This window comes from Leptosomus discolor, chromosome 2, assembly GCF_034619465.1.
Source record: "Leptosomus discolor isolate bLepDis1 chromosome 2, bLepDis1.hap2, whole genome shotgun sequence".
NCBI classification, from domain to species: Eukaryota; Metazoa; Chordata; class Aves; order Leptosomiformes; family Leptosomidae; genus Leptosomus; species Leptosomus discolor.
Window position 1 is genome coordinate 11,789,479 of NC_141392.1, and position 27,874 is coordinate 11,817,352.

General features: G+C 47.0%; 1 protein-coding gene across 2 annotated transcripts in view; it reads left to right on the plus strand.

Moving 5' to 3' along the window:
* The window catches only part of VASH2 (vasohibin 2), a 32,638-nt gene extending 7,434 nt beyond the window's left edge, over positions 1-25,204 (plus strand). The window contains exons 3-7 of one of the 2 annotated variants that reach the window (XM_086460621.1): positions 613-669; positions 9,356-9,430; positions 17,324-17,705; positions 19,604-19,719; positions 25,135-25,204. In XM_086460621.1, the coding sequence (XP_086316747.1) occupies positions 613-669; positions 9,356-9,430; positions 17,324-17,705; positions 19,604-19,719; positions 25,135-25,204 (700 nt within the window). The remainder of the gene's footprint in view (positions 1-612; positions 670-9,355; positions 9,431-17,323; positions 17,706-19,603; positions 19,720-25,134) is intronic. The other variant, XM_086460622.1, reaches the window with a different exon arrangement.
* Positions 25,205-27,874: the final 2,670 nt, after the last annotated feature.

The following is a 27,874-nucleotide window of genomic DNA, read 5'->3' on the forward strand; positions in this document are numbered from 1 at the left end:
TTTGTGATGAACTTTTCCTGTGCTTACAATGCTAACTAATGTTCTTGAGTTGCACTTAGCTGGTTATTTCCATTTCAAGAGCATTGTATTTTTCAGAGAATGACTTGTATTTCCTAGGTGTGAATGGATGCACCTGCCATGCTTTTGGTTTACAGGTTATCATATGTGAGCTATGTGGCTTACTGAGTTAAAAGCTTACAAAGGAATTAAGTTCTTTCAGACCATGAATGATGTTGATTGGTTTGGGTAGACTATAAAAGCTTTCTTTTGCCCAAATGGGAGACTTCTTTTCAAACTTGTAACCTAATAGTGAGTGGGACCTGGAGGAAAAGAGAAGGCATAACTTCAAATGCCAAATTTAAGTGTCATTTTAGACAAACAACCTTTTTGCTTGACTCTCTGCCTAATGCTGGTTAATAAGTCATATGAGAAGATGAGTGAAAGAAAATTGCTTTATTTCACATATCAGGGTTTCATCTCTGTTGAGAGTCAATGGCTTTTACTGCTTGTTTTATGTTTCAACAGGAAATCATAACTGAAATTCACCCTTTGAGCATTGTTATTTTATTGTTTGACTGTTCGAGTTACTTTCCTTTAACAGACAAAATTCAGATACAATCACACGGGAACACAGTTCTTCGAGATTAGAAAAACCAGACCTCTAAGTGGGTAAGTGTCTCTGGAAGTGGACTAGTGCCATTGTCCCACATCATGCCAGCTGATCACCTTGGGCACTTAAGCACTGTAGTACCGTGGCATGGGAGGGCTGCGTCCTCCATGCCACAGCTGCTCTGGCAGGGCCAAAACTGTATGTTGCTGCGTTTGCAAGGAAGGTCCCAGCTTGCTGCCAGATGGTGAATGGACCCATTGAGATCCAAAGAATGGAAAGGCTGGTCTTGCTTAGCAGCCGTGTGGGAGCTGCATAGCTGCAGGCCAAAGCTGAATGCATAGGGCTGGGAAAACTCAGTCCTTGTTTGTTGGTGTTGAGTTGGGAGGGCTGGTCTGTTTTTACGGAAACTATTTAAGTCCTGATATTCTGTTTGCACTGTAATGCCCTTTGCTGATGGCAGAAAGAGATCAGCCACACACAACGCTGCAGGAATTTTGATGTCTTGGGTGCAGTCCTTTCCCTTGGAGGATCACAATGGACTGTTTAAGTCATGGCCATGCTTTTCCCATTGCCAGTCATCTTGCTGTTCCCTCCACATGGACTCAAGTGCTGGCTGGAAATGGGTTTTGCAATACCAGTATGAATATGTGTGCAGGGAGCCTGGCAACAGGGCTGGGATCCCTTGCATGTGAGAACCACATCATACTTAGGACAGCTCTTCAATAGGACCCAGTAAATTAGCTGGTTAGGGTGGGAAGTAATGCTGACAATATTATGCTTTTATTTTAGGGTGAAATTTAGATAAGCAGAATATAATTAGTCCTGTAGACTGGCCTGTCTCTAGCTCTCCCCAGCTGCCTGTCATTAATCTAATGGTCCATCACTATAAATTCCAGTTCCCATACCGGCTCTGCACTTCAGGTTTTCATCTTGCTGGCAGCAGTCTTTCCCACTTCCTTTCTCTAGGTAATGTTCACTGCACCAGAGGAGCTAGTTTAGACAAAATCTTGTGCCTTGATTGGTAGGTAGGTTTACAGAAGCTTAAACCAATTTTCAGGCTGGTCACTCATTTTTAAATTTGTCCCATTACTTTTTTTCCAAGGAAGTGGAGGATGAAAATGAATTGTGCTCGGCACTCATGACTTGAAAGGCTGGTGTCCTTCTGGGCTGGATGAAAGCCTGGCTTATGAGGATGGCCCTCTTCCCTGCAGGGGAACCAATATAGTCCTCACAGCCGGAGGTGGCTTTGGATCCTCCCCTAAATGGTGCCATTTCCTCTGTTTACCTGTCTTAGTGTTTGCTTGGGGACTCGTGTCTGACTTCTGTCCTTGTCCTGTTGCTGTTAGGACTCCTGTGAGTGACTTGGTATGTGGCAGCAGGACTTCTGTAGAGTTCAGGACAGTGCCCCTCGAAATGGTCCAACCCTTTGGGGCAGCTGCTGCCAGCTTGCCAGGCACAGTTGCCTGCGCCTGGTGTGTGCTGGACTTGCACAGGGTGAAGTCCTAAGACCTGCTTTGCTTCGCTCCTTGACCGGACGGCTGGGAGTGCTAGGAGTGATGGAGCTGTTAGGAGCATGCTTGGCTGCCCAGATCCTGTCGTGCTGAAGCAGGGCTTGAGTGCTTGCCCTGTCTTGGTTTCTCCAGCTTTGAGAAGGGGAATAACGCATCGATTGCCCTGTTGAGGTGTCCCTGAGGGCTTTCCTTCATCTGGGGTGTGTGGCTGTTCATACCAGCTGAGGACATCTTCTCTTGCCATTGTCCCTGGTGATTTGTTCTGCTGCTGCCAGGCTAGTTTTCATCAGAGCTGAAAAATCACATCTGCAAGTTTTTTATCCTGGGAGGTGTGTTCCACTTTGCAAGAAATCTGCTTCCAGCGTGGCGACAAGAAGTGTCTTGTGCTGAGGTGACAAGTGCTGCTCTGAGCAAGTTTCTGTGGTGTGAAAGGCCTCGCTTGGTGCAAGAGAAACTTTGTATTTGCAAGTTGATTGGACAAGATGCTGAGCCTCTCAAATTGCCACTGGCTCTTGAAAGTTGAGGCTATTCCCAGAGCTGTGATTTATTGATTTAAACGTATTGCTTATTTCATAATATGAGGGCTCAAAGCTAATGGAAGTATTACAAGATCTTTGGCAGCCTCTCTTCAAGAGAGCAGTGGCTGGACACAAAGAAGCTGAGCACTAGATGGAAATTGAATATTCATAAATTCATGTGAAAGTGTCCTAAAGCAGCTGGGGCATATTAATGAGTTTTTCTATTATGGAGGCAGAACTAGATATTGTAGAGATTTACTGTCAGCATCAGTGTGATGCATGAGAAAATAAAAATGCATGGCTATGCTTACAAAGAGGAGCATAATTTATCTATAGGAACTCATAACATTAAGGGACACAGGCTTGCTATAATTCAGCATTTACAATCTCTCTTAAGAAAAAGTCACTGTTAGCTATCAACTTACTTGTAGACTGACAGACACCCTGTGGATTTGTCTAGACTACAGATAACACTTTTGAAAATGTTAGATTCCCGTTGGCGTAGCTGTGTGAGTCAGGGTGGTAGAGGTGTGATCCTGCAAACTGTGTCTGAAAATGTGTCTATGTCTAACCTTGCCTGAATTGCTGTATTCACACAATATCTAGATTTACAAGTGTAGTTACATCCACCGTAGGAGTGCTTTGGTAATAAGAGTATACCGGTATCCTGACCTGGGATGGTGTCCTTCACATAGGCTTCATGATGTCCCCCTTTGTACTAGGTAGGTAAAGGCCACCCTGTGCAGTTCAGCTCTACTGATCCATGGTACATGTGTATGCATGTGATAGGAGTGTTTCGGGTGCTGATAGGGCTGGTTTTCCTTTTCCCATACAGAATTATGCTGGCAAAACCCTATATTACAGCTTTTGTGGGTACAACTGGTCTGATAAAAACCTTTAACTGAAATAGCCGTTCTTTGAAGCTTCCAAGCTTAGGCCATGTAAGGGCTTTAGGGGAAAAAAAAGCATTTCTGGATACAGTGATATCTGTAACTGTGAATTCAATGCCAACAAGCTTTTATTACTGGCTTTACAAGAAGCAATGAGCCCTCTGCAAGCTTCTGTTCTAGGATGCAAGCAAGAACCACAATGAGGAACAAATATCTTTGTCCTTCACAGAGTATCTGGTGAGGGTGTAGACCAGTGTAGTATTGTGCTGTTCCCTCCAGTTAGGTGCCAGCTGATCAGTGGGACCTACGACTGAAGCTAAAAATGATGTTTGGGTGGGTTCTTGGGACTTTGAGAAATTACAGCTCGGAAGCTGCTCTGTGAAGATGGAGAGACTGCAGTTATAATGTATAATCAATTGCATTAAAAGAGTGTGATAGAAGCAGTCACGTGAGTGATGCAACCAAGTAACAGCAAAGGAGGGGGGATGGAAAATAATACTGTTTCAACACACCATGTTATTAAGGAACCCTGATGGGGCTGTAAAGAAAAATGGGCTTATACCATTTCCAGACAATAGACTGCAGAAGGCATTTGAACATCTGCTTCTCCCTTGCACAAAGGGAGAATGTTACAGGCATGGTGCTATGTTCAGCATGTGGTAGAAGTACTTCTGCCATTGAAACAAACTGATTTTGAGAAGATTCACGAGAGCAGTAGCTGCTCTGCTGTTTTATCACCTTTTACTCCTGTTGGTGCCTTTCACTTCTCTCTTGGCTTCATTGGGAAGAATAAAACTGCTGGGAGCCTTAGAAAAACTTTGGAGATTTTATGGACCTCATGCAAATACAGGGGCCTGGGGAAGGAGACGTTTGTGGAAAATGTGCTGGGGGATCTCACCAATATAAATTCTACTGAAGTCTGTAGGAGTCTTTCTGGTGAAGGTAGTGGGCAACCTCTCCTACTAAGCATGGTCATCTCTGAAGTGACTCCAGGGTGATGGGTGCCAGCTGGTGAGATCCTCCAGTTCTGGGCATGCTAAAACTTTTGAAGCTTTTTCTAACCTCTATATGAAATTGGTTGCCCTAGTGAAAAATCAGGAAGCAAAAGGAATTAATAGTTCCCATGAGGTGTCTGGAGATAGTGCCATTTTAAACAGAAAACATCCTAAAGAGGCAAAACCAACTCCTCTGTGGCCCCTCTCTTACTGCAGAAAGCAAGGGAGATAATTCAGGTGGGCTCCTGAAAACACTGAAAGGAATTTGAGTCAATTTAATAAGGAAATATCACCATCTGCCAAGGATTAGATCTCCAGGGAGCAGCATGCAGCCTGTTCCTGTTGGCTACATTTCTTAGAGGCAGAAATGTTCACTGTGGTCTGGAACAGAGATCTGCGTGGCAGACTTTAGGTAGTGGTGTAAATGCTGCAAAGAGAGAAGCTGCATGATGATTATTTTTGTCTGTAGCAATCTCCCTGGAGTTGCTGCCCCTGAGCTCACTGGGGTCTGTGGAGAGGGTGGCTTTAGGCTAGTTCCTGGCTGTCTGTGGTATGAGATTGTACAATACTGCATTAGCCATATATGTGGAATCTTTTCAGCTAAGTGGCAAGATTTAAAGAAAATCCCAGAAATAAACCCTGCTCAGGCAGGGAATCAAAATGCTTGATGCTGTTTTTTAATTTTTTTCCACCATCCTTAAATCTTCATCCACAAGTTTAACTCTGCAGACTTTCTGGTCATGATTAACATTGGAGACAGTGTGATAAGAATTTAGGAGTGAAAGAAAATAGGGAAAGGACAAGTCAAAGAGCAATCATAATGAGTTATTTTCAAAAGAGCTGGATGCTCTGTCATTTGTCCTAGATCACTTGGAGAACTGACAAGCAACATCTAAACCATTAATACTTCTGCTAGAGAATGCGGGGAGGGTGGGTGCTCTTGTTAGAAACTGAGAAGGGCAAAGATACCAGCCTTTAAAAAAAAAAAAAGTCTAGGAACTTTTTGAGTTTATTTGCAGTTTCAGGGTAAGTGATAGGCAATGTGAATTTAGTTTGGCACAGTTTGTTTCTGATAACTTCCTTCTATGAGAGTGTAAGAGCTTTTGTCAATCAGGGAGAAATGGATGTGATAACTCTTTGCTTTAATATGGCTTTTGGCAGCCTCCAGATAAGGCAGGGACTTTGAGTCTAAATAAGACTATTTAACTGGTAAGGACCCAGTGTGGTAAAAAGCAGCACTTAGAAAGTGGTGCTTAACCAATAGCTTGCTCTTGTCTAGCAGAATTTGTTAGTTGAGCTGGGCAGTCTCTGTCCCAGGTCAACGTTTTTTGATTAAAAGTATGGATAAGACTAGTCTGCTAATAGATGTGCTTTGCGGTCCAGGCTAGACAAGGTGACAAGGCTTTGCAAGGTGGAATTGGGATTCAGAGTGGTCTCAAAGGGTAAGAGAGAGCTGGGCTGGAACAAACAGGAGGTAATTTAGTAAGGGCAAATGCAGAGGAGGGTTTTGGGAATAGCCAGCCGTGGGAATACACAGTGGAGAAGGAAAGGCTAGTTTTGCAATAAAGGAGCTGGTCTTCAAAACAAACAAACGAAAAAACCCCACAGACGTTCAGTGTGGGTCAACAGGGCAGAAGCCAACAGCACACTGGCTTGGTCACAAAATTGTACTGAAAGTCAGATTCAAAAAGAAATGGGTCTGTTTGTATTGTGGTGTGGTGGGCTTAGCTGAAGGACCATGAGATGTGAGTCAGTTGAAGAGAGTCTAAAAGGAAATCAGCAAACACTGCCCAAGGTCTAGAAAACATGACCTAAGAGGGAAGTTTTGGAGTGAGGGAGGGGATTTAAAAAACCCAAACAAACCAACCTGTGTCTGCTTTCTCATGTTTACAGAGGAGAGTAGATTACAGCTTTTTTCACATACAAGTCTGTTGCAAGAGGAGAGGTAATAAATGGTCTCCATGCCCACTGTGGATAGCAGAAATAGCTTCTGATTTTAATTGCAGAAAAGGAAATATTTAGTTTAAAAATTAGGGGACCTTCTTAGATGCAAGGTTAAGTGTAGGATAGATTAACTGGTGGGTTCCCAAGCCTTTGAGAAACCAGTTAAAAGTAGGTTGAAAAAATTATCTGTGAGGAGTGATTTAGATTTGGCTTATGCTACCTTGGGCAAAGTGGTGGCTTGGGGATTCTCCAAAGGCTCTGCTTCCAGTGCAAACACAGGGTTTAAGGCCACGCTTCATCTCAAGATTGTTAAAAGGAGAAGAAAAGCTCTTCAGTGGCTATTGAACTGGGTCATCTGCCTAAACCCTGTGGTCTGTAAAGGCAGAGAAAAAGCAAACTGTTTGCAGAGTATTCCCCAGGACTCTGGGGTGGATGAGTGCAAGGGCGTGACCTGCCCTGTGGGTGCAGATGAATGCCTGTTTGCTGATCACCAGGGTTGCCTCCTGCCCGGTGCTCCCCTTGCACAGATCCTCGTCACTGTCATGGTCTGGAGGCTGAGGCAGTCTTCGAGCTGCCAGGTCCCGGGTGGCCACTGAGCACTGGCTGCAGCTCCTGAACCTGGGTGTTTTGAGCAGGAGGTGGGACAGGAGGGCTTCTTGGGGTCCATTCTGAGCCCAGCTATCCCATGATGCTATGTAAAGGGAAGGGAGGGCTGCTGCTGGCCTCAGAAAGGACAGCTGTGGTACCTGTGCACTAGCGGGCAGTGTGTTTTTTAAGCAAGCAAAATGCCTTTCTTCTTCGATTTTGAATCTGTCTTAATAACCATGTAGTGTCCTGGAGAGCTGTGCTTCAGAACCAACACGTATGTGGCTTGTAAGCAGAGTGCGTGTTAAATACAATTTAGTATTTAAATAGTATGAGTGTTGCTGTGACAGGTAAGTCGGTAGTAATTTGACTGCTCATTTAGGCCAATTACTTTGAAGACTCCCTCCCTGGCTGTGGAGCCATTAATGTTATCTCCATGCTGACTGCACCTTGAGATCGTGAGCGCAGTGTGTTTATAAAGGCAGGTGTTAGCAGACCTGATGCTGCATGCGGTGACGAGGCAGCTCCAGTGCGGTTACTGCATTTCCAGCCAGCAGCCAGGTCAGTGTAAGTGTAGACCTAAGAAGGAGATGCTGACCCTCTCCCTCGGTCCATGTTAACCAGGCATACACCACGCTAAATGACTTGAAGCCAAATAGCTTTACAAATTGAGCTTTTTCCTGCTTCTGATGCACATTCATAATCAGCTGGGGCTTTTTTTTTTTTTAACTCCCCTGGACTTAGAAGATAGGAAATTCAATGGATGGTCTTGTTCACGGGTACCTCCCGTGCATCGTCCGCATGTAACACTTCTCCGGACGGAGACGGGGCTTTGCAGTGGCTACTGCTGCAACCGGCACTGAGGAGCCACTGTGGGGGATGAAGGGGCCCCATTGTGCGACCTCGCCAGAGCTGCTCCGTGCTTCCAGCAGTGGGGTTTCTGTGGCTGATTGTGAGCGTGTAGAAGGCAGGCTAACTCTAATTCGTCTTCTGTACTGCAGGCAGAGTGTAAAGGGCGGTTGTTTACAAATGAAAAGATAACTTCTAACTTGGATAAATGGGACAGGGAATTGCTGTGACAGGCTGTAATAGCGGCGGAAGCTGTGTTGCCATTTGCACTCGTTACAAGGTTTAAAATGCATGAGGTGGGTGAATTAGAAAGTGGGAAAAACAGACACTAATGGCTTCAGATGCATATTTTCATAATCCTCTCTAATACAAATATTTTTATCATTTAATGTCATGTTTCCTTAGAGTAAGGATCTGTTTATAAAGCTCTTCTCAGGGAAGGGATATGGATAGCAAAGACTTCAAAATAGAAGTCATCCTTTGGTTTGGTTTTAACTTTATTTTTTGGTGTGTCATTGAATATGACTCTTCTGGCCTTTTTTAATCTTCTTCCAGTACTTTTTTTTTTAACTCTCTAGGATTTCAGGATCTGCTTGTGGAAGGGGATAGGATACGTAGTTGGTTTATGCTGCGGTGCCAGTCTGGTGTGACAACTTTCTCAGCTGAGCTGAGATTATGTTGCTTGTTTCTCGTCACAGTGTTGTCCCTGTGAGACAACTCTACTCCAAAGATAACAGTCCAGATTATAACTAAACTTTGTGAACTGCAAGATCCTGGGCATGCATAGTTTCCTGCACTCTTGCAGGAAATCTCATGGGGTTTACTACTTTTCCAGTCCACAGGAGGTGGGGAGCAACAGCAAGATGATAGCTCAGCTTGCAGTGCTGTGGAGTGTCTGTGATGGTGGAGCTTTCTGCAGAGCAGGCTTCGGTAAAAAGGCATTAAATTCTTGTCTGCACCTATAGCTATAGGCTCACGGGGGCGTTTGTAGCTTTCAGGGGGCCATCATGTAACAATCCTCACTCCCCTGTTTTTTACAGAGGAGAGCCAGGGTTATTTTGAAAATAAGCTAAACTTGGTCCTGCTGTGGGAGCTTGCATGATTGCCAGCTTTTGCAGCTCAGCAGGGCTTTGTGTTATAGTCTGAAGTGATGCTCATGGAGTTGCTGGGAGAGACAGAGAGGCTTGCATTCCTCCAACCCATCTCCAGCAGCTGGAAGGCACTGGGCTTCTAAATACCTTTTTTTTTTTTTTTTTTTTTTTTTTTTTCCCAAGTTGTCCTCTGGGAGTCAACAGGGCTCTGGCAAGTTGCTGAAGAGGAGAATCAAGTTCACCAGTGCTTGCTGAGAGAGGAACCAGAGGCATCTGGCTCTCTGTGTACGAGAGGACCCTTTGATTCCTGTCCCAGCTGCTCCAACTGAGAACTACTGAAAACCTTTTTGTTTGTGTCCTAGGTTAATGGAGACAGCAAAAGAAATGACCAGGGAGTCCTTACCTATCAAATGCCTTGAAGCAGTTATCCTGGGGATGTATCCTTTCATATGCCTGTGACTTTTTCCACTGCAGTGCTGTTTAATATATTGCCCTTCCCGGATGGTGTTTGAGATGGTCACAGCCAAAGGTGAGTGCCAGCAGCTCGGGGAACTGCCGTGGTACTGAGCAGTGAGTTGCCGAGTTGCCTGGGCTTGTTGGTGGGAGTTTGGATGCCATGTGCCCAGTTCACAAGTGGCATGCTCCAGCCATGCCGACTTTGCCTTCTGCCCTGGTAATCTGCCTAAAGTTAGGATCTGACCCAAAGTGCCCACGTAACGATCTGTCAACGCAGTCCCCGTTTTCTTCGTTGGTATTTCTCTGCAGGTTATTGCTGGAGCTTGGTAACACCTGAGGAATGCAGGTTTCATCCTATGTTTGTCTAATGTTTAGACAGCGAAGTCATGTTGGTTTTTTGTCTCTCAGACCACGGGTGTGCTTTGTGCAGAAACATATGTGTATTGCAGTTAAACATTTAAGCTTTACCTTAGTATAATGCTTGCTTCCTATTCAGTCTCAGAAAAATACCCCAAGAAATACTTTCATTTAGAGACTGACTCACTTCTTGACCTTCTTGTGCTGTCACTGGTAAATCAGCCTGCGTCATCCTAAAACACTAGAGGAGGGCAAGGCAGGGGAACAGGAGTAATTGTGTACCGGATACGTCTTACCACAACTGATCAAGTTTGATTTTTAAAAACACAAACAAAAAAAAACCCAGCAAAAAACCCCCTCAAACAAAAAACGCCAAAAAAACCCAACAAAACCAAAACCCAACCCAAAATAAACCCTGAAGCAAGCCAGCTTCTGGCATGTCTCTGCAGCGTTTTGCTTGCTGCTGCTGCCCCCTCTCGTGGGAGAGGGAGCCGGCAGAGCCCGGCGAGTAGGGCCCACTGTTGGCTCCTGAGAAGGGCTGGCTGCGGTGGGGTGGAAGGGGACACTGGCTGAGGAAGCGTGTGGTGTGTGAGACTCATTGCTGGATGCGGTCCTGGCTGTGCTGGGAGGTCTGTGGTGTGCACTGGGTGCTGCTCACGGCTGCATTCGGCTCCGCGTGTGCTGGGGATAGGCTTCAGGTCTGAGTCTGAAAGGTGGTTCTGCAAATGCTGGCAGAGGGATGGAGGTCACAGGGGCTTGATGTCAGCAAGTGACTCAAACCGATGCCATCCCAGAAACAGAAATGATGTCAGTGGATCTGTTCTTGTCAAGGTTGTGCCCCAAACTATTTGAGGATGAAAAGAATGGGGGAAATAATCCCCAGGTGGGGTTGATGCTGCTCTGCAGTGTCAGTTGGCTTCTAGTGCTGTTTCTAGCACTGAACTGATCCACGTATCACATTAGTAGAGGGTGAATATATTAGTGGCGTACAGATGATGAAGATAACCTAAAAGTATTCTTGCTGATCTAGAAGTTTTGACCGTTTTATTTTCATTTGGAAAGAGGGGGTTTTCTGCTTGCCTCAAACCTGACTTTCGTTCAGGTTTTTTGGGTTTTTTTGAGCGTGGGGGTGGGTGGTGGAAGCAAAATAGTTGAAAGCTATGGTTTGTACTATTTGGTGTCATCTGAAGTTTTTCTTTTAGACTTTTAAGATTTGGGTGAATCTTTCTGCCTCTAGATGCTGCTTTAAAAAATGTTTATGGAATTTTTTTTTTGATTGGGACTACCTTGTGAGAAGGCTTAGATAGGGGAGGGTGTGGGACAGGCCTGGCTTCCTACGACTTCTGCTTGCTGTCTTGGGAGTCTCCTGTCAGAGCATGGGTTGTCTGCTGGGCTGGTGATCCAGTAACAGACGCATTAAAGTTTGAAAGATGCATGCAATATAAAACCAAAGTGTTTTGCTAGAGGTGTGGGTACACAGTGTGTAGCAGTGGTGAGTGGATGGGCAGTCTGACTATGTGTGGTTTGAAAGTGGCCAGTACAAAGCCTGTGCAGAACGTCGTGGTGCTGTGCTGCATGTGCATCATGTCGGGTTTTGGGAGGCATCTTTGTAACAGCACCTGGGGAAGCTTGCTGATTTTTCTCAGCAACGAGGTTTTGATCGTCAGCATTGCCCTCTGGATGCAGACACGGTGAGGCCAGCAGCTGTGACTTGCTTTCCAAGGGCAGGCAGTTACGAGGTAAGAGATGTGCTCACCTCTCTGGAGTGTCAGACCAATGTCGTCATATATGCCTGAGCTAAGCATCCCTGCATGTGTGTGTTAACCTCTGGTTCCCTTCTCTGTCTCTGGAAATAAGGTACTACTTGTAATTTGTGTGCTGGCAGGCTTTGCTGTGTTGCTTGGATACCGAAAAGAGCACGGCCCACTACAGTGGACCCTCGGCGTGAGCCTTCATTCAAAGGCTGACTCGAACAGAGCAGCTTAGCAAGATGTCATTTTAATTGAGCTGCTGGCTGGCTTGTGCAATTGCCTTTTACTATGTGACTTCTTATAAAATGCTTCTGTAATCCCTCTTGGTGCAGAATTAAATTTTGCATAATTGCCTTCGCACTAGATCTTGAAGCGTTTTTGTAGGGCAATGAGTTAAAATACTGAGCTACCCTGTCTGCACGCACCAAGGGAGCAGCTGCTGTGAGATGACTGAAAGCTCGTACAGATCTTCCAACGTTATTTTGCAGCAATCTGCGCAGCTCTTCTTCCCTCTGTCACTGTCTGAACTGGCTTTGTATCTCTCTGCTTACATGGTCTGCTCATCAGTGCCTACCCAGAAGCATTCCTCCTGCTGTCTTCCCCAGAGCATTTCTCAATTCAGTTGTAAATCAGCTGAGTAATGGCGCGTTCAGCCCATTCTTTCTCAGCAAGGATCAAAATGACTTGTGCTCAAGAAAGGGAGTAGTAAACCAAGAAGTGCCAGGGTAATTTTATCCATGCCGTATTCACTTTCTTAAAATGGGGAGAGCAAAATATCGGAGGGGGAGAGGGAAGCAGCAGGGTGGCATCCATCCTCAGGAAGTCTCACAGAGCACGTCTGTGTTGGGTGAACATAATTCCTGTTGCCTTCCGTCTGCCTTTCCCAGTTTGTGTGAGGTAATGGTCAGACCCATGCAGCGTATTACATCCCCTTGTCCAATAATGTCATTAAATGAGGAAGAGGAGAGAGAGCAGAAGTGTCTTGGGAGGGACAGAATGTTTGATAGCTTCTGCTGTATACCTTCTGTGCGTTTTAATCAGCAGATGATGTTTATCACCACTGGAGACCTGGGCTGCTCCTGCCTAGCAGGTACATGCCTGGGCTGGAAGGGAATGTTGTCAGTAAGCGGGAGAGTTTCTTGCAGTCGTTGCAGGATATTGATGTCCCTGCTGTGTGCCTCTTCGCCTCCTGTGTCCTTGTCCACAGCTTGACCCACTTGCTAACTGAAATATGGGCAAGGAGGGTCCCGCTGAATATCTACAGCAGGCTTTGCAGGGCCTCGTTGTACTGTCTTATGTTTGGGCTTTTTTCCTTCAGGACTCTGAGGAGGAGTGTCTCCCCACATTCCTAGCGGTTCTGGGAAAGCTGCTGGTGGCAAGTAACCCAAGCTCACCTAGCCATGGGGGCCAGCTGCTGTCTGGCGGGTGCTGTCAGCTGCTAAGACCTATTTCCAGAAAGGTTTGAAGCCTGGAGCCACAGTGCTGGCACATGGAAAGATCCTGCTCTGATTATTTATTAATAATAATAAAAAAAGGAGAACATTTTTTCTAAAAGTTGCTGCTGGCAAATAAACAAGGTGAAGGGCTTCAAGTCGCTCTTCTGGGTGGGAACTGCTCTGTGCTCTGCAGTGGGGGCACCTCTGTAGGGAAGGGTCTGTGGTGGCGGGGGAGGGGAGATGCTGGGACTTCTTTATGGGACATTTTTGATATTAGAGTTCACCAGGAGGTGGAGAGAGAGAGGGGAAAAAAAAAAATGGAAAAAAAAAAACCCCCAAACAAAAACACAACAGCAAAAAATCCCAAACAATCCAAACCACAGAAGGGCATTGGTTGAGTAGTTGTGTGAGTGTGCAGATTTAAAGAAAACCCACCCAGCTTTCTGCTCCAGAGTTTTAAAACTTAAGTGTTGACTCAGCTAATACCTTAACTAATTCTCCCCTTTTCTTTTAAACTGACTAAGGATGCTACTCCTCATTTGCCCCACTGCCCAGGAAGATCCAGGTGGTGGCTAGCGTGCAGGTTTTGTGTCCCAAGTCTTGCTTGTATTTGAGTCTGGGATCTGAATGTCTCCCAAGGATCCAAGCTAGATTGTGTGTGAGCCTGGGTGGTGAAGGTGGTGGGACTATGGGATGCACAACAGCCTGTGGCTCAGAGGATGGTGTGCTTGTGTCAGCTTGCAGATCCGGGAAATCTGGCCCTTTCTGCAGGCTGCCAGCAGTATGGGTGTGCTCAGGAAAGCCTGCTTGTAATAGAGTAGGCTCAGCAGCCTACTTGTCACCCCCAAAGCATGTGGTATGCTTTGAGCCCAATTCTTCTCACACTCCTGTGACCCAAACCTGTCTCTTTCAAAATCAGCCTCCTGCAGTAAGAGAGAAGAATTCACGAGTTTCCTAATACACACAGCCCTGGCCAGCGTGCATTAGTGTCCCTGTGGAGAAGGAGGAATTGAGGTTGAAGGACTAGTATAAAGCTGCAGAAGAGCTCAGAGTCAGGGTGGGCAGGGTTTGGGAATCTCCAAGGGATGGTGACGTACTGTACCAACCCATTCCTCTGAGACCGTGCTGGGGCCCCAGGTATTGTCCTTGTGTATTTCCTGGGTGTGGGGGAAGAGGAGGGATATTGGGGCAAGAGGTGGCCAGCCAGAAGATTAGTGGCCCTCTTGTGTGATCTCTGAGGAGATCAGTATCCCTCAGTGCTGTTTTTCTGCTGCTTTGATTTACATGAAGACCCGGGATCGGGAGGCCACAGAGCTTTCGTTACAGCTGCTTTTGCCCTCTCCTGCTCTGCACTGCTTCTCTATTGTGGCACATAATTTACTCCCTGACTCTCCGTCCTGCAGTTACACTCCCAGCTCAAAAGCGTGATTACAGCTGCGGCATTGCTGTGTCGTTGCCTTTTGTTTGCCACAATACAGCTCTCCTTGGGTAGAGCAGAAAGGAAAAGAAATAATAATGATGCATGGACGGAGGGGAAGATCTGATGTGCTTTTCCAGCCCATTTGCTGTGTATTTCATCTCGGGTGGGGACTCTCATTAACTAGTCACTCAGCAGAAGCAACCTGTACCTAAAGGTTAATTTCCACAGCAGTTGTTGCTGGGTTATTTGATAGTGGGTAATTTCCATCCTCAAAAGATTCTTTTACTCCTACCTAGTATTTAATGAGATTAAATTGCAACTTCTCCGAGACCTCGTGGCAGAAGTGTGTATGTGTGGCAGGTGGCCACCAAAGCTTTGTGTGGACTTAATAGAAAGGCACTCAGGGAGAAGAGAGAAAACCCTTTCATAATGAGGGGGAAAAATAGTGGTGATGTTTGAAAGCTTCATAGGTGTTAATAAAAGATACTGCTTTTTCAGTTACACAGAACGATAAATACAATGGGCTTCTGCAAGAATCTATCTGTAGGACAGAAATTATTGTAACATGACTTTGATGTACACAGGATGCTCCTTTTAAGGCCTGGAGCAAGGTGACCTTTTAAATGAGGTGACTGTGGGCTGAGTTTCCCAGTTGATATAATGGTGCTGGGCCCCATTCTAACCTTGCAGTGGATTTATAATTCCTTAAATCTACTGATGGTGTGGGGTTTTTCTTGGAGAAGGTAGTCCTAATGCAACAGCGGTCCAGCGAGAACACCAAAGGCAATAGAGCTATTTCTGTTCGGTGTCGGTGTAGCTGATATCAGGGTGAGCTTTGACAATTGCCACAGGGTGTTTGTGGGTAGGGCGGAGGTGACCACACATAACCTTGGCTGGGTGAGGGGATGTGTGTGCAGTAGGGAGGTCTGTGCTCTGCTTTGCACGCTCGTCTGGACTTACTGTTGTACAGATACTGAAGTGCACCAGGAGCTGGGCCCATGGTGTTGTCCGTTCCTGTACCCTCTAATACATTTCCTCCGGACTGCTAAAGCTGTTGACATCTAGCATTGAACACAATTAAATAGGTTTTGACGTTGAACCGAAAAGCTTCCCTGTGGCTGTTCTGAAAGATTTTTGCCAGTGTGTTTTTCTTGTATGTGGGTTTTTTTTTTTTTGTATGGAAGTTTAACTCCTTGCTCTTGACCTCAGATTCTGGGCAGTTCACGAATCTCTTACTGGTTGGTTTCTGCGTTCACCTGGAGGGCAAAAGTTTGAATAGGTGAAATTCAACAAGCATCAGGTGGGTGAAATATCCCCTTGAGAAAATGCTGTAGAGACAGATGAAAGTCACTGCATGCTTTTCCTGCATCCCTGTAGAGAAAAGAGGTGAAATGTGGGGTGGGGGCAGGGGGCCAGCTTCCCAGGGAGCTGCGCTGGTGGTGAGGTGGCGTGTCAGGCTGGGCACAACCAGAACCGAGCCCGAATTGTGTTTTACAGTATTGGTACAAAGGCTTTTTGTGTTCTCGGTTTCCCAGCAGCTGTCAGGCAGCCGTGCCACGCAGACAGAGGAGGAAGACTGGCCACAGCAACATCCCAGGGCATCTCAGCTGTGCAGTAGCTCTTGTTTCACTGCTGTTGACCACCTCCTTTTTGGGTAGGGGGAGGAGAGGGTGCTGGAGATCCCCAGAGCAGGACCCTGGTCTGAGCCAGTTCCTGCAGCCCCAGGGGGAACCAGCCCTCTCCTCTGTTCTTCAGGCTGCCCTGACACTATGCTGGCAGTGCTGCCCCTCAGGCCAGTGTGTTTCGTAGTGGCACTGCCTTGACTGCGTCTGCCTCCGGGGGTGTCTCTGGGGTTACAGCAGGTGCCGCTGGCTGGAGCAAATCCAGGCTGGAGTGTCTTGCAGCCTTTTCTGGTCATTGCTCCTCCATTCCTCAGGCGTGGGTGGATGGGGGTCTCAGCTGCAGGAGGGGAAGGGCGCCTGCTGTCCCAGGGGCCGGGTGTCAGCACGTGGAGTCGGGGTGGGTTTCAGCTGCCCGGGGATTAGCAGCAGGGAGCCGCGTGCAATGTTGGTGCTGACGCAAACCCACTTGCGTGAGGGAATCTCAGTCTATCCTCCCCCTGGCACAGGCCTGCAGCCTCCTGAGGAGATGACCCGGTCCTGAGCATAGTTCCTCTCTGAGATCACCTACTACGCTGTTATGGAGCTTGGCCCCTGCCTCTGCACGTGGTGCATTTGAAATGGCCAGCCAGTGATTCAGGGGACATGTTTTGCTTTTTAGTCTCTGTGCTTATCTAATTAATTATCCGCCTGGGAGCTTTACTTTGTTTGTCTCAGCAATGCGTTACAAGGGTAACATGCAGAAACACTCTTGTATGAGGAGTGGCCATGCTGAGGGGGCCAGTTTACAGATGGAGAGGCAGACTGTCACTCTGGAGAGGAATAAATTCAGATTTTTTTTTTTTTTTTGGTACTGTTTGAGGAGGTGGTAAAATAAGGATCAATAACCTGAGTTGTACCAAGCTCCGGCATGAAACAGAGGGGAAACACCGTTCCCTTTTTGGAACATGGGAGCTTGATGTTGATATCAAATGGGGGAGTTCCCACAGATCTGGGGAGGGTGGTCTCTCTTTTGGCATGCTGACCTGAACACTGTTGTGGTTTTTCCTCCCCCCAAGCATGGTTAAGAGTCAGCCCCTTCCCTGCCTGAACCATTGCATCTTATTCTCCAAGCAGTGAAATAGGCTTTGGCAGCATTGACTGTTTCTGGGGCCCAGCAAGAATAAATTTGTGTTTGCAAGAAAGCACTTGTCCTGGCAGTTACAGGAAAAACTGCTAAAGGTGTCTTACAGGTGTAATTGTGTGTGCTCCTTTTCCAGTGCTGTTGTTGCCTTGACACAGCGCACACCAGATACTTAACGAACGGGCAGCCCTCTGTGGAACGATTCCCCATCAGCTTTAAAACCCATTTCTCAGGGAACTATTTTCATCATGTGGTGCTTGGGATTTACTGCAACGGCCGGTATGGCTCACTGGGCATGAGCAGACGATCAGATCTGATGGACAAACCTCTAACTTACCGAACTCTGAGCGACCTCATCTTTGAATTTGAAGACTCCTATAAAAAGTACTTGCATTCAGTCAAAAAAGTAAAAATCGGATTATACGTCCCACACGAGCCGCACAGCTTTCAGCCCATTGAGTGGAAACAGCTGGTTCTCAACGTATCTAAAATGATGCGCCCAGAAGTCAGGAAGGAGCTGGAGAAGTTTGCCAGGGATATGAGGATGAAGGTAGGTCCACGTGCCTGGGTGGTGGACTTGGAGGCAGATGTGCCTAGTCCCATTCTGCAGAGGCTGGTCTTGCTCCATGTCAGCAGACTGACCCTGTCCTGAGATTAAGGTGGTGTCAAGTGGGCTGGAGGTGTGCTTGCATCTGTCTCTGTGGTTCTCCCACAGGGTTTGGTGTGTTTTCGAGCCCTTATAGCTCCTTTTTTAGTTCAAGGCTCTCCCCTTCAGCCTGGGAAACACCTGAACCCATTCTTGTCCCTGGCCATCAAGGAGCTACTGCCCAGTTTGCTTTTCTCACTGACTCTGGAAGAAGGTGGCTGGAAAGAACCAGCGTGCCTGGGGCTGGTGGGGTGGGGCTGGTCACAGGTAGGGATCTCTGCTCGCTGCACCTGAGCTGCAAGGGGTGCCATGGGACAGCCATGTCGGTGGTTGCTTCTCCTTGCAGGGCATGCTGGTGGGCTTGCCCTGTGTCACCTGGTGTCCACCACCCCTGGCTAAAGTGGGTTACGTGGGAAGGGCAAGGAAAGCGAGTCCCTGACAGGCATGTGCTTCTCTGCTGGTTGATTGGACTGAAGAGCCCAGAGGGAAATGACGGGGAGACAGGGCAGAGTGCCAGGGGGCTGGAGGGTTTGGCTGCCCTAGGGGATGAGGGGTGTCCCTGACTGTGCCTCTGGGGCTGGTGTGGGTGAGGAGCTGGTTGTGGTCATGGTGGAAGGGGATTTGGTGCCTTTCCAGCCTGCTGCTGGCAGCAGGAGCAGAGCAGGTGTGTTGCTAAGTATGGGGCTGGCTCTTGTGGAGAGGCATGCGGCATCACATCCAAGTTATTCTGGGTTCCCGTCCCCTGCCCTGCTGAGGAATGCCTCCTACGTAGCAGCCGCGTGCCTTTTTGGCTGAGGCACCTGCCCCCTTGCCCTGACCTTGGGGTGAGCGTTGCCAGTGGTGTCGTAGTCCCTATGTCCTGCTGCCACCTTTCCTGCCCTGCCAAGGAGCTTTGAGGGCCAACTTGTACCATACTGTCACCTTAAGCAAATGTGCTTGATTACAAATGTAATGAAGCTTTTTTTCCCCTTTCTTCTCTCTTCATGCACTTTTAATGTTATCTAGAGAACAAACAGCTGAAGCAGGCTCTAGTTGAAGAAGTCTGTGTGAGTGGATGATCAACTGAACTTAGTACTTGCTTTTGATAGAGGGACCAGCTCTGTGTGTGTACTGAGCTGTGACATTGGGGCCAGTCCTTGTAAGTGCCTCAAGGCCAGGACTGCAGCCCTGACCCCTCAAAGGCTGAAGGCCCTGCATCTGACTCTTCCCTTGAGTGTTAATTCAGAATTTGAGCAGCTTGATTCAGAGGGCTCCCATTGTGAGGGGGCTGACTTTGGAGGATCAGGTCTTAAAAATAGCCTGGAGTCTGAGTGTCGTGCTGATGGCCTTCTGAGGCTGGGGGGCCTGGGGGATGTGGGCAAGTTGGACACCCTTGCCTACTGTAACAGAGAGTTCAACTGTCAGGCTGGGAGATGATCATCCCTGTTTGTGGAGGGGATGCTGAAGAGGGCGATTTGGCTCTCTGAGTTTCCTTCAGTTGAGGCTCAAAGCTGTTCTTCTTATCCCTTGCTGTTGCCAGCTCTGAAGAAAGCCATGGATGAGACTTTTTTTTTTTTTCAGTATTTAGCTGGGAACTGAGTTGGTGAAACCAACTAATTTTTGCAGGAGGGCCCTGAACAGCTATCACATGATAGCTTTGGGTTCCTCTTAACCTGGGCAGGGTTTGAATAAGCCCCAAGTGACTGAAGGCTCTTTGTGTGCTGTCTCCACTACTGTATGAGGCCCTTTATTTTTATTTTTTATTTTCAGTGAATCATTGCCTTTATTGAACGCCTTTTCTGTCCCTCCTCCATCTCTCGCAGATTCTGAAACCCTCAAGTGCCCATTCTCCAATGAAAGAGAGATCACGGGGTAAGTCGTTGTCCCCTCGCCGAAGGCAAGCCAGCCCTCAGAGACGGGCGTGCAGGAGAGACAAATCGTGAGTATTCCCGCTGCCCTTGCTGACGGCTCAGAAATGGAGGGTGATGACTTACTGTTCTGCTGTGCAGAACTTACGTGCACTCCCTGGCAGAGATAGGAAACTCAGCCAGGTATCTGGGTTACCAGAGAGGCTTCAGAAGGCGGTGGTACTGCTGGTGTGCTGGCACTGCTGTGCTTGCTGCTGCTGCCTGGGGCCCGCTCCATGCAGTGTCCTTGGAGGCCCCGACGGCCTTTGCTTGGTTCAGCCCTATGGGGTGCTGGATGACTGTGAAAGTGGAAATGTGGGGTTTCGCCTTTTTTCAGTCTTTATACAGTTTGCTTTCTGGAGAAATGAACCTAGCCTGGCGTGCAGGGGACCCATAGAGGTGGGAAAGTAGGTTGATAAGGGTGTTCAGACATAGGTATTAAAACCAGGAGGATGTCTCTGCTGGTGGTGGTGGAGTGCCCTGCTGTCACAGTCACTGAGACAGGAACTGTATTCTCTGTGATGAGCCTTTGTACGGAGCTGTTCTGATGGAGTGGTTTTTGCTGAGGACTGTCTAACTTACAGGGATGGTGAAAAAGTAAACCTTTTCTCTTCTTGCCAAAGCAGAAACGTCACTCGCATTGTATTCTTTGATTTTAACCAGCTTAAAAAAACCCCAGACCACTTCCCTCATGTGTCATAATTAGTAGTTTTTCTTTAACCGTACGGGGAAGGATGGACTAACTGCATGCAATACCTCTAAATGGATAAAACTGATCTTCCAGATCACAGGCCTTTTACAGCCACTGGCAATTCAGACTCCATACCTTAGATGTGGAAGAAGAGTTTTTCCTCTCTGCTTCGTGCCAGGAAGCTGACAACTGTGAAAGCCTATACGTAACCCAGATTAGTCACATATTTATGATCATCGCTTTTTAAATAGGCTCTCAGACTACTGTCTCAGCACTTATTTATTTATTTTAAAGCAGCTAACAAAGACATTAGACTAACCTTCTAAAGATAACTTCAAGATACTTTAGCAGCAGATGATTTCACAGCAGGCTTTTATTTTTACACGTGAATTCACACTCAGTCCATGATGCTGTACTTTGGGCTTCGTCACTGAGAGCTCCTTGTTTAGTGCATGGATAGTTATAGTTGTAATGGGCTCGGCTGCTCCAGGCTTCTTCACCTCCTAGATTTGCTTTGAGGGATGGTTTAATCTTTGGGTTTCTGATAGTGCTTCTGTAGTTGCTGGAGTGGATCACATATGTCTGAAGAGCGAGTCTCCCTGGGCTTGGAGACTCACCAGCTGGGCTGATTTCCTGAGAGAGCTCCTGGGCACGTGGCTGTTCTGCAGTGGCCGATTCCTCCTTGGCAGCTTTACTTTTCCAGGACAGAAAAACAAGTGAAGTACTGGTGGCCTTGCAATGCCTTCAGCACGTGTTACGGTGGTTCTGCTCTGTTGCTCTGTATCTGGAGTAAATTATACGTTATTCTAAAATAAACCCTGGGTCACCATGGTACAAGATCCAGGACCCAGCTATAGCATGATGCAGGGAGCAGGAGATGGAGAGCAGACTGCACACAAGACCTTCATTTCTGCTCTGGTGAAAGGCACTGAAGCATCTCAGGGTGGGTGGGAGCCCTTGCAGCACGTGCTTTGTGGCCGGATGACGGCCCTGCAGGTCCTGCACAGCCCCTTCACGAGCCTGACCAGTACTCTTGGAAGGAAATGGGGAGCAAAGGAACTTTTGGCAGGTCCAGGGCCCTTAAGCAGACCAAGAGGCCGCGCTCTGTTAGAAAAGTGATGCCAGAGAGAAGAACGGGGTTCCTGGTGTTAAAATGATGCTTGTGTGCAGTGGTGCTCGTGGCTTGAAGGCTGACTGCGCCTTTTGCCCCAGTGGGAGTGATGCTGCTGAGGAGTGCGCTGCTGTAAGGAGTTCCTTTCTGGTGATAAAACACTTTAACTTTGAAAATCGAGGTCTGCTGGTTTCTGCAACAGGAGGTCTCTGAGATCTGAGGGGGAATGGCATCCCCTTATTATCAAAGATGAGTTGAATGACACATCCCAGCATGTACAGCAGTTGACACGAGGCAGGAGACACAAAAGGGGAAACTGAGTATTTTCTGTTGCATGTTGATGGAGCTCCAAGAACCTAGTTGCAGTGAGAGGCCTTTGTTTTACGCACAGAAAAGGAAAGACTTTCAGGTTTGCTAGGCTTTAGGACAAAATCCTAGCTAAAGAATGGCCGCGCTTATCAATACTGCGTTTTGTTTCTTTGTGGATCTCTTACTCTCATGCTGTAATTACAGCTTTTAGAGCATGCAGGGGAGGGGGAGAGAAGTGTTTTGCTCTAGTGTGAGCTGTCAGGGGCTGAATAACACGTTCATTTGAGAGGCTTCACCTGCTGATGACAAGCTGTTACTACAGCCTGGTTTTTGTCAACAATTAAATTATACGGGCCTGCTGGGAGAAATTTCCCAGTGAAAAAAAAATGTGAACTGGAATGGTAAAGTGGAATGTCTTTGCTGGATTGTTTCTGAACGACAAGGGCTGAAGCGGTGCTTAAGGATGGAAGCTTCGGCCCTTTAACCTCTCATCGTGATTCCTTACCAGTTTGTTAGGTAAGTGCTAGTGGTGGCTGCTCACAAGCCCGTGATGGCATTTTAGCCTGGAAGTACAGCTCCAAGGCAGGCGGGTACATTGCAGGGCACGGGTGGCAGAGTGATAAACAGTGCAGGCCTGTCTAGGAGACTGGTGTGTAGTCAACCTGCAGGTCATTAACTGAGCTATGGGAACAGTCCCTGTGCTCTTGGCCCACAGCTGATGTGATCCTGCTAAGGGCGGCCAGCAGACAGGATGAATAAAGAGGATATAGGGTGGTGTGAATCTGTCTGGTAAGTCTGAAGCCTTGCTGTGTCCACTTGTCCATCCTCTGCAGTCCCAAAGCAGGAGAGTGCAGTAAATTGCAAAGCACTGTGCTGGAACAGGCAATGCAGTGCTTCATCCTCAGTAGAAGTGCTTGGAGCTGGAGGGGTTTGGGAGAGTTGGTGTGCGTTTGGAAGGGAGCATCATGCAGCAGCCTGAAGCAATCTGTGCTCCTAAATGTCAGTTCACCAGATCTGTTTAGTTTATATTTCATACTGAGGCTTAACACATGCATGCTCTGTGAGTGTCATAGCAACACTGGCCTTGTGGGCTTCTGGCCTAATTTAGCTGTTGAAAGGAAAACTCTCTTAGTCCATTATATCAGGATGTACCAAGAGGCAGGATTATGTTACATTAGGGTGTGCAAAACCAGGCAGATCCAGTGCAGACAACTCTGCGTACCCAGCAGCTGTGCACAGCTTGTTCACTTGCTCATTGTCACAGCACTTCGGACAGGAGGTGCGATCTGATGGGCCAGTGCAGCAGAGGTCCCTCCCTGCAGAGGGGAAGTTTGATGTCAGGTCACTTGCCAGACGAGGAGAATAGGGGCTTCGGTGCCTCTGCTCCAACAAATCCTTGCCTCTTCCTAAAACCTTGTGGAGGACAATCTGTTTGTAGCTACAAGCTAGAGAATTGTCATGGGGTGGAAATGGGCACGTCACCATGGGTGTGCAGTGACTCTTCCATCTCTCTTGGATAATCAGAGAAGGTAGAACCATCCAGGCGTGCTTTAATTAAAACCATATTCTGCCTTTAATTAAAAGGAGGGAGGGAGAAAAGAGTGGGAAAGGAAAAAGGGTCCCTAGGCTTGAGGGAGGGAGGAAGGAAGGATGCTGGAAACTTCACACAGTGCATCTCTTGCTGGACTCCGACTCCTACGCAAGCCCTGAGGGATGCAGCTTGTAGCTTGTATTCTGGCAGGCCAAATCCCATCTGCTCTCAAGGAAAAAAAAGTGGAAAAAGTCAAACTGTCTTACAATGATTGTCTTCAGGTGCGATCCCTTCCTGCAAGTGAAGACACCTTCACTTCCGTGAAGTGCTTGCAAATGGAGTCAAACACGGGGCAGGGCTGTACCGCAGAGAGGACGATGGGGTTATTAACGGTGGTGCTTGGGTGAGTGGCAAATACTCAGGCTGCATTCAATGTGGGACTAGGCAGAAGAGCATTAGCTGTCCATAGCAGTGTCCCCACCTCTCAAAGGCTGTGCAAATTCTCAGCAGAAACCTGGTGTTCGCAGCTCTGCTCTTAAATAACTAAGTCACTTCCTGACTCAAAGAATTCAAAAATATTTCTGAGGCTGTGTCACCCACGTGTATGTGTGAGCTGTGCATCCCCACCACTACGGCTGCAGCGGTACAGCTTGGACTGGTGCGTGCACCCAGCAGCGTGCTGCGGGCAGGGCAGGGCAGGGCAGGGCAGGGCTCTCCCCGGCCTGCCTGCCGCACGCTGCCTCTCCCGCGGCCGCGCTGGCTGCCCAGAGCAGCTTCGGCAGAAGGGGGCTGGCAGCGTGCGACCAGGAGGTGAGCGTCAGCCTTGGGTGTGCAAACTCGGGGGTCGTGTCTGCCACACAGTGAGAAAAGAGTAAGCGCCAGAGCTGGAAACCAGGCCTGAGGAGCGGTAGGAATGCTCTGGAGCTGTTACCAGCTTCATGTTGTATTACTCGGGCTTTAGCTGTGTTTTTGCAGTGAAGCAGACGTGCTGTGGAGTCTACTAGGAGAAACATGTATTTTAAACAATGTCTTTCTTTAGCAAAGCAACCATACAGCTTCGTGTGAAAGTCGCTAACAGCCTGGAATAAGCAGTCAGATGAGACGCTTCCATAGGCTGTAACTCACCAGGATTGTTTTGGTCTGACAACTTTGTTGCAGGAGCTTTTCCCTTGCTAAATAGGGACACTGATTGCTCAATGTCAAGGTTTCATTTGGTTCAGGTTGTTGATACCCTTCAGTGACCTAACAGCACACGTGTGTGTGAGCTGACTGAAGCGAAGGGCTGCACTGCACCAGAAGATGCGATGCCTGGAGACGGAAAGGGGTTCATCTTGTGTTTTCTGTTAAGTGGGCTCCAGCCCTTTGTGCAGACCTGGCCAAGAGGAAAGGGCAGGCTCGGAGAGACAACCCGCTGTGGCCACGTGAGAGGTCTTGCCCGTTTGCTCTCAGCAGTCTCCGCTTCATTCTAAAAGCTGGAGTCCTGCTCTGGGGTAGATGATGGGTGGGATGCGTCGAGTCTTATCTGCTCATTTAGGCCCTCTCTCAAGTCGGAGAGAGAGGGGCACTCCCAGGCTCAGATCACAGACCCCAGGATGGGACAACTTGTTCTTTGCTGGTGCTTGGCGTCAGAGGCAACCCACACGAGCAGCTCGGTCACACGAGGGTCGTGCTTATGATGAGCAAACAGAACTAGCCAGTCTTAGTTTGAAGTAAACCGTTCCTGATTTGACAACTGCTCTCTCCGCTCCTGCACGGCCGTGTGGGACTGCTGCTGAGCAGCGCCCTCTTCTCCCCTGTGCTCACAGGCCTGCGGTGGTGGACAAGAAAGGAGACCTGGCCACGCTCAACGAGGTCGGCTACCAGCTCCGCATCTAACAAAGCCATACGCCGGTCAGAGGGCTTCCTGGTGCTTCCTGCTGCACTTTGCCTGCACTCCGTTGGAAGGAAAAAGGAATGGGACTATTTATTAACGTGGACTCTTACAATAAAAGTTTTACCTAGAAAGTAGAACGGGGGAAGTTTGGGTTTTTTGGTGGCAGTATTTATTTTATTTCAATTTATAGAAAAGGTGTCAGCAAAGAAAACCTAAAATTAGGTTTGCCAGGATATGAGATTTTTTTTTTCCCCCTCCATCAGGTAGCAGGTGACTCCAGTGGTGTGCGAGTTTCTTCAAATATAATTTCCCTGTACAAGTACTAATTGAATTTGGGCCTTGTGCTGGGTAGTAGCATTGGGATAACTAAGAAATCGTGTTCTTAGTGTTAAGATGTGCTGGGGTGCAGTGCAGTTAAAAAATCATATTCAGTATCAGTATTTAATTCAGCAATAAAAACAAGCAGCGCAGAAGTGGCATGAGTTTTTAAAGTGTCAACATTACCTCACTAAACTTAATAGATATGCAAAACTGTCAGTATTATTGTTTTGTAACTAATTTGTACTGTTTCCCAGCATTTCTGGTAGTATAAAAACAGCACTGGATGTTTTACTGCCACCTGTGTTATTATTTTGTGCATGTTGCTGACAGATGTTACGTAATAGTAATATGCAAGTGTATTCTTAAACACTGGCATCTTATTGGGCAAGATATGAGGTTTGGTTTTTTTTTAAATGATGATAACTGATGAATAGTGAATTTTTAAACTTTCATAATTTTTTTACACTTTGTCACAAGCTTTTTGCCTTTCTGGACTACACTGCTGAAGCACAAAACGTAGAGATTGCTGTTTTGTAGAGACAAGTGAAGTGTTCACCTATTAGTTTCTCACATACGTTCCTGGAATAACGGAGAAAAGGTCAGAATTCCTAACCCGAGTCTATATGCTTTTCTTTCAACCTATGTGCATAACTTTGGACCTTGTCTTTGAAAGGCTGAGCAGTCTCTGATGGTGATGCCTTGACGTCTTATATTAAGATCAGCCATCGCAGGCTGAAGTTAACCTTCTGCCATGCTGCTGTAGGGAGTTCTTCCTGTACGTGTTGGAGTAACAAGGGCTTCGTCAGACCTGAATAAGGAAGCTTGTATTGGAACAACCCGAGCAATAAATTAAACTGTACGTCTGAAATAGCTGAAAACCGAGCTTGCCTGCTTCCTCCCTGCTTGGCCCTCTTGTTCTAAGGCTTAGCGAAGGACCTGTGATGGACAGCAGCGTCCCCAAGGGACGCAGTAAGGCTGTCACTGGGGTCTGCCATCAGTGAAGGTCTCTGGAAGCATTTGAGTGCTGCATTTCTGAAACTGTTTCATTAGGTGCCTCAATAGAAACTGGATTATTGTACAAGTCCAGCCTCTACCCTTGTGCTGTGCTTACAGATAATACTGCCATGGGCCTTGTGTACCTCCCCTCCTGGGCAATTACTTTTTTGGGATCTTGATGAAGACAGGACAGGGTGACACAGTGATGATGATGCCTACTCAACTGAATGACTTCAGCTCCTAGAACACTTACATCAGCCAGCAATGGAATGGCTACAGAAGGAGACGATTGCTTGTACACAGACCTCATTGCTCAAAAAAGTCAATGAATCTCACCTACCTAGGACAGGGAGACAACACCGAGACCCAGCAACCTTCTACAGCCAGTGAAAGGCTTTCTACTAATTAAACTTCAGAAGGTCTAGAAGGAGGACTTTTCAAATGTATGGTGCTTCTTTACACAAGATGACCATATCAATTACAGGGAGGCCTTTCCTGTCCCTCTTTCTGCAAACTTTTTCATTCCTGTGTTCACAACAGCATGTTTTTTGGTTCAGGAATAAAATTGAGGAGAGGGAAATACTCTTTTGGTAGAAATGCTTGTGTAATTTGACTTCAGCTGCAGAGTTTGTTTTAAACTTTGTGCTGCTCAGTGTCTTGTGACCTAATTTTTTTTTTTTTTCATGTATCCCTTAGATTTCTCATGGGTAAAATGATGTGGAAAAACTTACTTTGAGCTGTATCCTATAGCACAAGGTTATCTGGTATGTTGCAAGGTTTGTTTTTTTTTTTCTATGAAACCATGGTTTACTTCAGCTCAAGTAATGGTAGTTGGTATGTAGTTTTTACCATTGTCCAGCACAATTGGCTTATTTTCTCTTAACCTCTAGCTTATACTGAAACTTTTTAATGCTGTAGAGGGGTGTGACAAATTGTTTTGAAGTTCAAATGAAATACTCTCTTGAAACTTGCTTATGATGGCATTTGTCTTAAGTGTGGTTCTAGTGACTGTTCTTCTAACTTGCTGCAAAGTGGTCAAATAGCATAGAAAACATGCATGACTTTTTGGGGGTTTTTTTAATCACTTGTATGTTTATGCACAGCATGAAATTTTAATAAAACATCATGGTAGTCCTTTTTTTTTAATGACTTACAGGGGTTTCTATTCTAGAAGAGATCTAAAAGTTGTTTCCAAACTCAAGACAGGACAAAGGGCAATGAACTACAGCAGAATTTTTAAGATTGCAGAATAATAAATGAGGGAGGTATTTAACAAATCACTGAACATAAAGTCCTTAACCCCACTCTATAGCTAACCAGCAATGGGTTAAACAAAGGAAGACTGAAATCTCTAA